General features: G+C 38.0%; 1 protein-coding gene across 1 annotated transcript in view; it reads left to right on the top strand.

The window, feature by feature from the left end:
- Positions 1-6,211, top strand: part of CABCOCO1 (ciliary associated calcium binding coiled-coil 1) — a 100,189-nt gene extending 93,978 nt beyond the window's left edge. Inside the window, exons 6-8 of the mRNA XM_012762753.3 lie at positions 134-256; positions 687-827; positions 5,817-6,211. Of these exons, the coding sequence (XP_012618207.1) occupies positions 134-256; positions 687-827; positions 5,817-5,891 (339 nt within the window). The 3' untranslated portion in view covers positions 5,892-6,211. The remainder of the gene's footprint in view (positions 1-133; positions 257-686; positions 828-5,816) is intronic.
- Positions 6,212-11,524: the final 5,313 nt, after the last annotated feature.

The raw sequence follows: 11,524 nt of genomic DNA on the forward strand, positions 1-11,524 counted from the left end.
ATCCAGATTTCAGAGGAGATGGCACTTGGGAGATGACAGACTGGGGACTATGGGACATACAGAAGGGAACCAACTGAAATTGTGGTTTCTCTCCAGAGGCTGTGTCATAATTCAGCTCTTTTCTTTCCTCCAGCAAGTGATAGAGGTGGTCAATCCTACAGGTTCCCTTTTCCCGGCTCCTCTGGAAGAAGGAATCTCATTTGATATTTACTCAACATACATAGAGCCCCCCCCAACACTGGATACAGAGATAAAGGTATGTTTCCTTTTGTCTTTTCATTCCCCCTACCTCAGCATTATATTCTCTTGGGGTGGGAGGAAATGAACCAAGGGTTCTTCTATTTTCTGTCTCTGATTTTTCCAACACAGATTGTTTTCTGAGTATTGATTCAAAGATGAGCCAGCTAACAATGGTTCTGAAATTTTAATCTCTTCCACCCTATCCTCTCTAATCTCTCCCTTTACTTTCCCCAAAAGTAGGCAGGACCTTAGCACCATGACTTAATCTGTCATAACCCTCATGAACAATTATACAAATTCAGGGTAACATCAAATCAAAATTCAAAATCTCCCTCCAGATTGACATTGTTCCTGGTAGAAAAGTATCCAACAGAAGTTTGAGGTTCTGTACACATCCCTGAATGCTCTAGAAATCACTTGAGTCTTGTTGACTTTCAATATTCTAGGACCTGGATCAAGAACAACAGCCTGAGGAGTCCCAGCCAGAAACTGATACTTCAGATGTGGATCCTTTAGCTGGTTTCACCATTGAAGATGTAAAGTCAGTGCTGGGTCAAGTCACAGAAGGCATTCTCATGGGCGTTCAGGTACTCAGTATCGATGGTTATAGTCACTTACTTTATTATTGGTTAATTGGCCAATCTTAATGTCTGTAAACATTAATACTTCCCACATTCTGCCGGCAAAAGAGATGCTTATGATGGAGTTAATTTTAACATCTTCACATAATTCTCAGTTAAGTCATCTGATATTCAGTAAGATCACAAAATAGATTTGCCAACAGCATCTAGTGTGGTGGGTGTTATCAGTTTACAAAATCGTTCAACATCGAAACCCAAAAAATAACATGGTAAAGACTTTGTGCCTTGTCAAGCTGTAAACATTGCTCACGCAGAAGTAATTGGAGTACATTTCTAAACAGTAAACACTGAAGATCAAACCATAATTCTTAGCTAAATCCTCTCACCAAATTTCTAAAGAAAGGCTTTCAAGTCTTTGAACTCCCTCTCAGACAGTTTGTTCCTTTTCACATATAACTAATAGCGAAGCAATTTACACCAATGGCTGCATGAAAATGGTGATGGCAGCAGCCATCTCAGTAGCAGCTGCCAATGATTTATCAAATGGCTCAGTTTTATGCTTAATTCTTTCTCATTCTGTCCAAACAAAACAAACAAACAAGCAACTGTTTCCACCTCAACATAAAGACTTACAGGAATTCCCATAATTTTCCAGGCCAAATGATTAAATAAGTAAATTGCATATATTGAGTACATTTGCAATTTCTTATAGAAATGACCATAAATCAGTAGGACAACACAGTGTGTATTTAAAATACTAATGCTTCTCGGGGGAAGATTTAGTTGTCATCTGAACATGAGACCATATATTAACAGCACACTGTATTAACAACTAATTCAGAGAGAATAAAAGATTAGCTTGGCATAAGCATACCTTGTTACTTGTTTAATCATCAAATGTTATTGCACTATTTACATGAACATTTAATGATTTGGTGCCAACAGAATCAGCCAAAGTCCTCAGCTTAATAAGGGGTGTTTAGTGTTTACCAGAAATAGTGGAAGAACACGTTTTACACAAAGCTTTATTGTTAACAACCCATGAATGTAATAACTGGTTACTGTGTGGAAGGGCAGAGTGCAGTTGAATTAAGCTGAGTTTGGAACATATCTCCTTTTTAGATTTGATAACATTTCATCTAAATATAGTTTATGTATAATCATGGCCCTGGGCTCCTTTGCGATCCTGCGGCTCTGAAATGATGGCTGAGGAACTACTAGACAGTAATTGAATTGTTTTCAGGCCCCCAAAATTGAAAACATCTTTACCAAGGCTGTGTTTCATGTAGTGAGCAGTACGCTTTTAACTGTCCATTGAAAAAAAAAATTTTTTTAATATTAGCATCTGCAGCATTTGTATACCCCTACTTTATAACAGAAAGAATATGGTCATTGTTATATGTGTGTGTTATCTTCCCATTGGCCTGAGCCAACCTGGAAGTTCATTAGCTGATTCACCTAGACATAATCAGGGCTAGAGCAAACATGAGCCAAAGGAGAGGGATGCAGACCCTGTAGGTGCCACGATTATTTCCATATTAAGTGGATTTGTGGACATCAGTGTGGGCCTAATACCTGCCAACCTTTTTGATGAAATGGCATGATGACATGAATCCACCCAATGTCTCAAGATAGCAAACCCCTTAACATGTTTTCTCTCAGTAATCCCAGTAAACTTCAGGCAAGTTAGGCAGGCACTTTCCCTGATAAATTGAAATATGAGACACAGAAAGTCATTTGTCCAGAGTTTCCAGGGTCAACAACTAATGAAAGGCCCTGAATGGGAGCTGTGAACTGGGTTCTAGTTCTAATTCCAGCGTTACCCACAAAAACCACATAACCTCTAATATCACAACCAGACTACTTTGGATTTTAATACTCCCGTGGTGTGGCACTTTTTCAGTGTTTACCCTTGTGTCTTGGTCAAATTCCAAGTTGGGTAATTACTCTCTGCTTACCTAAATTTCTCCTCCTATTTTAGATGGCTGAGTTATTTTCCATGTCTAAAACCTGCCTTCCAGTGTTTCTGGCTCTAAAAACTGCCACATCCCTCCTAAGGGGCGCTGCACACGAGTGGTCTGTGTATATATGCCGTCTGAACACACTAACCTGCTGTAGGACCATTTAATGAATTGTTGTTTGTACGACGTTTAACCTTTGCCCATAGTTTTTTCTCCTTCTTTAGTAAAAAGTCATACGGTTATTATAATTTTTGCAGGAAAAATTCATGTTTTAAGTAAAGTTTTTTTCAGAGGTCCTTTTCTAGTGTGGTTTTAGGCATATTCTACCTTGTATATTACAGAAATTTCTGAAAATGTAATGTGAATTCTTAAATTTGTTATGTTGATTCACGTATTTTCCCATTGACTTACTTTACAGTTTTAGAGATTGATTAAGAATGAAGTTATCTTGGCCTTGAGATGTTAATTAAAATTATACTGAATAGAGCAAACATTTCAAGCCTATATAGTTTAGGTGTTTTAGTTTTAAAGATAAATTCAAAATGAAATTATTTTGGCCTGAGTTTTATAATAAAAGTTATACCCAAAGGAGCAAATTTTAATATATTTAAGGAATTACATTTCAGAGAAAGATGAATGCTAACACTAAATTCTTACATTAAATGTTGGCTCTTGGCCCTAAGCAATAGGGTAAAATAACATGAAAACTTTGAGGGAATTTTGCCATCTTGGGCCTCTAGGTATTTTTAGGTCAACTTGAATTTTCCAGGTTAGAAAAGCTGAGCATGAGATCAGCTAAAGGTAGTGGTCAATGAGAGGCTATTGATCCCAGGTCGTGGGTTTTCCATGGTTTCCTAAAGCAAATAGAACCAGACCCGGCCCTAGTGGCTGTGGCCTAGCTTGTCTGTTCAGCAGTGTTCTGAGGAATAACAAGGAGACATGGCCAACTACTGAGAGCCTGTTCTTCACTAAACATGGAGACTTTTGATCCAGGCTCTGGCTGTGCCTTGCCTGAACTGAAGTACCGATCGCTAAAGTCTAGAGACCCAAAACATGCCTCCCCTCTGTCAGTACACCACTCTTTTAGGCACATCCTACCTTCATGAATTTTTTTCCCCAAGGCCCACACTTTTTTTTTTTTTATAAATTCTGCCTCAGTGAAATACCAGAAAGTCCTCCAGGTTAATGTGGACACCCTGGTAAGGCAGTGAAACCGAAGCTGGCAGGTGATACGGGTACATCAGTCCTTAGCTGAAAAGAAATGAGATCACTGGTGGGCATAGAAATTAATCGAAAGTGGGAAGAGTCAATTCTTTGGGTAGAGCAATTCTTCCCAGTCCTTTGGAATTGTGATAGAGTTATTTCTCAAACCATTTCAATCCCTATATGGTCCAATACGTTGCATGCCATAAATTTATTTTAATGAAGCAGGAGTAATAATTTTTTAAATATCTCATGACTTCATGTCAATGAAAGATAACATTGGTGAAGTTTATCACAAAATTTGGAGTCAGAATTATGATTTTAAAAGCTAAAGTGTAATATTAACATAATCCTATTCCCCTACTTAATTTTTTAGATAAGAGCTAACACCCTAGCTTGCCTAAGGCTGCCTAAGTAAATTCGTACCTGGGTCTCCCCACTCCTAGAGCAGTGCTCCTATCGACTCCACCAAAATAATGTTGGCCGGGGGCGGGAGGGATCAGTGAATCCTGAAGAAAGAGACAGCATTTCTTTGTAACTTGGAGGACCATTCATCCCTCCTTTCCTGCTCCACCCAACCACCAAGAAAAGAAAAGATAAGAAACCAGAGGCCAGAGCTCAATCCTAGGGCTTCATAAAACTTGAACCAGAAAAGACTAACTCTCATGTGAACTCTGAATCCAGAAGTGGTGACGTGAATATGATCTTTCCAGAAATATCAGCTCTTACTCTGAGGTAAAATAAAATCTACTCAGATACGGCAGCATGGTCATTTCTAAACTATCTGTTATAGTTACACTCTTAAAAATAAACAAGTAAATAAATAAATATGGAAAAATATACCTGGGCATACAAAAGTGTTTGATTTTTTTAAATTCCTCCTATCCAAATCAAAAGAATAAAAGGTTCTCAAAGTACAGTTACCCCAAAGACCTCAAATTATGTTATAGATATTTAATAATCTAAACTTTGAATTTATTAATACGTATGTGTATAAACTACTCCTCATATACTTATGAACATTCTTTAAATCACCTAAACAACAACAACAAAAACACCCCATTTTGCCACATCAGCCACCACTGGTATCTCTGTACATAATTTTATTATCCGTTGTGAAAAAGGAAAGACATTTCCGGGGCTACTAATGTTCAGATAATGGGAAGGCATTTCTGGAATTGTGCAGGTAGCAATGTTAGTCCGCAGAATATCACTGCCAGAGGCTAAATGCTATCACAGCCACCGCAATCACTAAAACCTGACAGCAACTGCTTACTTTTTTCCTCCCCAAAATATACCACAAAGTGGCATCGTTTCAAGGGTTATAATATATGATGAATACTCTTCATTAGGAGAATTGTTCTAATTGTGAGATTATTCGTGTTGTTATTTGACAACAGAAGCTTTCTGGGATCTCATTTAGAATGTGTTCCATGGAGACAAAAACATCCATTGCAGGAGGGAGGGGGGGATCGGCACCACTGCAATAACTGAGCCCAGAGCAGTTATTCTGATTCGGTGCTTATTGGGAAAGTCTGTCTGAAAATACAGATAAATTATCCTATCTTCCAACACAAGGCTACGTGAAAAATGGCTGTCCAAATACCACTTCCTGTTCATAGCAGACATGCTATACATTGGGAATGTGCAGAGAAATATGATAAAGTGTTATCACATCACTACAGGCTGAAACACAGCTATGTCTGCAAAACAGGAAGGTGTGTGAGGGATAATGTCTGTCTTTAGGCACTATAGTATGTCAAAACCACAAAGACAATGTGCAGCAAAAGATAGCTCCATCATAACCACTTTTTTATGATTGTCTTCACAGACCGAGATAAACGAAAAGCTGCAAATACAGGAAGAGGCCTTTAATGCACGAATAGAAAAATTGAAAAAGGCCTGAAGACTCGGTACAAGGAGAGTGATGCTAAACTTCACAGAAACAAACAAAACCAGCCAGAATAATAGACTCTCTACAGCATCATATCTCCTTCCTTTACTTGTGAAAGGAAAACCAAGCCCCACTTTTTATTATCCTAAGTAATTAGAAAAGTACTGGCCCCAATTTTGCTATCTCCTGTCCCACAACAGCCTCTGAATTTATTGCACTGAGTGTAATAAGAACATTTTGTATATAAGAGTTTGGAGAATTGTATATAAAAATACAATTACTTTTACAGTAGTCCTTTGACGTTTTGACTAATAAACGCTATTCATCTTCAAGGAGAATGAAGCCAACTTTTTAAATAGCCAGAAATAAGGAAAAATAATAACAATTTTATCCATATTAACCCAGATGAACTGCCACATTCCTGGAGCACTGTGAAAAGATACCAGTGCCACACTGCTGAGGATAAAATTTGCTAAACAGTAACAATTCAAATGCGTATACTAGGTGTGTTTTTTTTTTTAACTTAAATCATTTGGTTTTCTTGTTTAAATGTTTCAGTGTGAAACCAATTTTCTGGAATTATATAATGCAGTTTGAAGCACTTTAATTTATTCTGTACTGTATTTGTTATTTCTAATCTTGTTACTCTCCCAGGAGAATACATGACCTATATAAAAAGAAGCAATATATAAATGGTTATTAAAGACCAACCTATATATAGATTGTAAAAATCTTAAATACAAATCAAACTCGCAGAGCTCCTAAAATTAACCATTATACTGCAGTGAAATGATTTAAAAATGTCTCAAGCCTTTAAATACCTTTATTAAAGTATAATTTCAAAAGAAAAATACCCATTTACCAACTGATTGTCCCTAGTTGGACAAATTAATTAATTACTACCTAAGCCCTTTGCAAAGGTCTTAGACTTCAGAGCATTCTAGAAAGGAGAACTTTACCAGGAGGGGGCAGTTTCTTTAAGAATTTTTGAGGTTATATATATATATACAGTACTGGCATCTAGGTAGCACCTGGGCGAATACCAGCTATAACCTTACCTTCTCTGTCACTGTCAAAGGAACTGCCCAAACATAGTCATTTGGGGCACAGTTTTCTAACTACGATGATCACAGAGTAAGAGCATATCTGAAGATAAAACCAAGTTTATTGTTCATGCATCTCCAAGGCCGGAAGGCCTGTTTCTTCCCTGAGCGGTCCTTCCGGAATGAAAACGTTGATGGTGATCACTAGGAGATCGCTAGCGACAGGACATCACTTGGAGGCTCACAAGTCTGTCAACCAGTCTTCTGCAGGGAAAACAGTGAAACTGGGGAAACTGCAAACAGGGAATAAAGGAGTTTCTGGAAATCACCCCACACAGCTTCAAATACAGTCATTGGCACAATCATTAGACCTGCACTTCTAATAAAGACTGTTTATTTGAGGAAAGATATCAGGAGTCACAGGACTCTCAAACTAAATAAAAAATAGCGCTAGGATTCCTAAACACTGCAGAGAGACAGTATGCTGCTAACCTGCTTAAAGCTGTGGCCTCTTGACTAAAGACTCCTAGCTTAGTCTGATATTGGCTTCACCATTGGCTAACGCATGACCTTGGACAGGCCACTCATCCTCTATTTGCTCATCTGTTAAATGGAGATGATACTTATTTTCTTATGAAGGCCCTTCATATTAGGAGATAATACGTATTTATGAGGACCCAATAAATTCATATTGGAGGACTGCTGTTGTAAGGTTTGGTTTCTGTTTATCGCTTACAATGTGCAAAACTCTTCCCACTCAGTTGAAATCATCCCATGGTAGCCAGCCTGCTGCCCTGCATCTTCCATGTTGGAGCAACCCAGGGATCTCTGTGGCAGCCCAACTTTAAGATCTAATAATATTAAGAGAAAAAGCAACCACAGCTTTCCGTAAATCCTTAGAAAAGTGTTTTATATCCATTCAAACAATCGGATGCTTGCATGAGTGATCTTTCTTTCTTTCTTTCTTTCTTTCTTTCTTTCTTTCTTTCTTTCTTTCTTTCTTTCTTTCTTTTCTTTGTACACAATTCACATTGCCCTTTACACTGCTTTTTTCATCAAATAATATATCTGGGAAATAATTCACTATCAGCACATTTTAATGACCATGCAATATTTCATTTTATCAATTCCATAACTTTTTGACAGGTCCTATTGTATTGCTGAACTCTTTATTGTTTCCAATACTTTGTTATCAGCATGCTGCATCGCTGCACGCTAGTGCACACTTCTTTGCGATTATGTATGATTATACCGGTAGGATGAAATTCGAGAGGATGAATTTCTAGGTCAAATTATATGTGCACTTGCAATTGTGTTAGATGTTGTCAAAGATATATTTTACCATTTTGCATGCCCTCCCACCCACAGTGTATGAGAATGCCTCTTTCTCTACAATGTTACCAACAACATGCATTAACCAATTTTTGTCTTTGGTATTCTGATAAGTAGAAAATAATGTCACACTGTTGTTTTGTTTTGTTTTTATTGCTTTACTCCACATGGATTGAGCGCGATCATAAGCAAATACATATGTTCATTTAATATATATAATATTTATGCATTTATATACATATATATTAGTCATCCTTGTAACCCTGGGAGATAAACACATAGATGATATTAGCCTCATTTCATAGTTATGGAGCCTGAAGCTTAGAGAAATTAACTTAAACCAAGTTGCAAAATTAGTAATTGGTGGATCAGGACTTCAAACCCAAGCACCTATTTTACAGATGATGAAACCAGAATATAGAGAAAGTTTAAGCAACTTTCCATGATCATACGGTCAGTAAGTGGTAGACTCAAGTTCAGAACTTGGGCCTATGTGATTACAAAACCCACGTACTTAACCTTGATCTTCCCCCTAGCCATCTCATAGTTGACATGAAATAGAGTGAAAGTGACCTTTCTTTTTCATTATTAGTTATAATAAGGGAACAAATTTGCTTATGCTAATGAGCAGATTAAGTATTTAGAGATTTTATGCAAGGAGAGAATGTATAGTTCATCTCCATTTTTTTACTCATATATTGTATATTCGCTGAGCACTTCCAATGTGCCTGGGCTTGTAGAGGTGAACCAAACAGACATTGTCTCTGCCTTAATAACCTACTCAGATGGTTAATATTAACTGTGATAAAGACAAGCTTCAGAGAGTTATGAAAATACAGAACAAAGGAGCTTGGTCTAGTCTGAGAGGTCAGGGAAGCTTCCTATAGGCATTGACAATTAGGCTGAGATCTCAGAAAGACAAGTAGAACTTAGCTAGACAAAAGAAGGTGAAGGAAGAGGCATTTTAGACAGAGAGAGAAGCATGTGCAAAGTCCCTGGGACACAGGTTCAAGCTGAACAACTGGCCAGAGCCAAAGCTCCTGCAAGGTTGTAGACCACACCACAGATTGTTATTTTTAACCTAAAAACAATGAGAAATTGTTGACAACTTTTAAGCAGCAAGTGACATCAGATGTGTGCTTTTAAAAAGGCCAGCTCCCTGTTACCAGGACTTCTAGCCATGGAGACCTGGAAAAAAGAATATTCTCCTAAAAAGATTCCCACTGCTAATAATGCATGGCATCACTTCTTAGCAATTTCTGAGAGTGGGAAAAATAAATTGTGATATTTTTTAAGTCATACGGTGCAACTACCCCTGAGTAGTTTTTGGCACAAAGGCAGCCCTCTGAAAAGCCAATTAAAAAATAATACCAACCTGGAACTTAGGAGCAGCTTTCCTCTTATCATCCACAATAAGATATGTTCCTTCCATTTGCAGGAATAATTTGGGGAGCTTTTTGCCTCGCCCCCATGATAAATTTCAAAGAGCAAATATATTCATTATGTTATGAACAAGCCGCAGACTGCCAGTATTTCAGGTATTTGCAGGCACTGTTGTGCCTAAATATAACTGTGGAGTCGCTTTTCCAAAATCCAAATATAAAGCGCTCATTTCTACCCTCCATTTGATCAGAATCATTCAACCATCCTGGTAGATAATAAGTTTGCATGTTCTTAGATTGCATTTCATTATGCTTCAGTTCCCTTATAGAATAAACGTGCTCCCTTTCCCAACAATTGTAGAGGAGAAATACTTCTGACATCTCAAATTTCAGAGAGTCTCTGGAAGACGTCCCTCTTCTGGACATGAAAGTCATTTTTTTTTTTCCTGGACACTCATTTGTTAAATAAGAGAAGTCAGGACTCCTTCATGGGAGTTAAAATACCTATTATTAAGTTTCCTAGGAAAAATGAATCTAGATCAACATAATCCCATCTTGGTGAAATTCGCATATTTCAAAACATAGAATATGAAAATCTCTCTTGCTCTCAGGTCCCTTTCTTTTTCACATAAGTACCCTCAGTGGAGAAGATTGGTTTATCATATTTTATTTGTCAGGTCTGCCAAAGAGTTTTATGTTAACTTTTAGCTTAAGAGACTGTTCAGTAAAAATATCTCCAATGATCATTGTGGTGTGTGTTTCTTTTTAATCTAGCCTGTAATTTATTCAGGGCACTTTCTAGGTACGGGGATGAAATATATAAGACAGATAAGGTCCTTGACTTCAGGGAGTTCATGGAATTAATGAAGTTTATAATCTAGAAGCAGGTGATAAACAACTGAATGAACAGGGTGATTTTAGATAACAATAAATGATATGAATGAATAACACAAAGCCATGGCATAAAAGTTTCAGGAATGTCAGGGAGTTACTTTACCTTGGGTGCTCTGAGGACTCTTCTTGGACGGAGTGACTTCTGAGCTGAGACCAGAATACAAGAGGGAGCCAGTCAAGGGCCACGCTAAGGAACATTTGCGCCAGGCAGCAAGGATAGCAAGTAAAACGCCCTGTGTGTTGCATCACCAACTAGAACTTCTGATCACCCAAAGCAGTCCTCAGGGGAGAGGGTCACATTCCTGGCAAGTAGCCAGGCTGGTTCGCAAACTCAAATCCTTACATTCCTAATCCAGTGTTCCCTTTCTACTCCACTGTATTGACATGGCCATATGACCCTACTTTTTCAAAAGAACATGCAAACTTACAACCACAAAATGCTTATCAGGATAATCCCCAAACCCAATTGAGCCCACTTACTTAGAAGAATCTTGATCCAAATCTTCCAGAAGAATTCCAAATAAATTATGTAGATACTTCACTTCAAAGGAGGAAGAGCATAATTCCTACCTACGTGTTGGCTGTACATAGTGACTTTCTTCCAAAGAATACAATATGGAAACGGGGGCAGGGGAAGGGAAGAGTGCCTTTGTGCTTAAGAAACCTGACAAACTACTTCAGCCAGGTGATCAAGGTCAACATCAATAGTCAATAAATCATGCTGATGTCACGCAGCCTTGATATCAGATGAAAATGGTGCTTCCTCTCTGTGATCTTCATCTCAAAAACCTATAACTCCAGTCTAATTGTGAAGGAAATGTCAGACAAATTTTAATAGAGAACATCCTACAATATACATACCTGACCATCACCCCCCAAAACTGCCAAGGTCAGCTGGCGCAGTGGCTCATGGCTGTAGTCCTAGCACTCTGGGAGGCTGAGGCAAGAGGATTGCTTGAGGTAAGGACTTCTAGGCCAGCCTGAGCAAGATGGA

This window comes from Microcebus murinus, chromosome 14 (assembly GCF_040939455.1).
Source record: "Microcebus murinus isolate Inina chromosome 14, M.murinus_Inina_mat1.0, whole genome shotgun sequence".
Lineage (NCBI taxonomy): Eukaryota > Metazoa > Chordata > Mammalia > Primates > Cheirogaleidae > Microcebus > Microcebus murinus.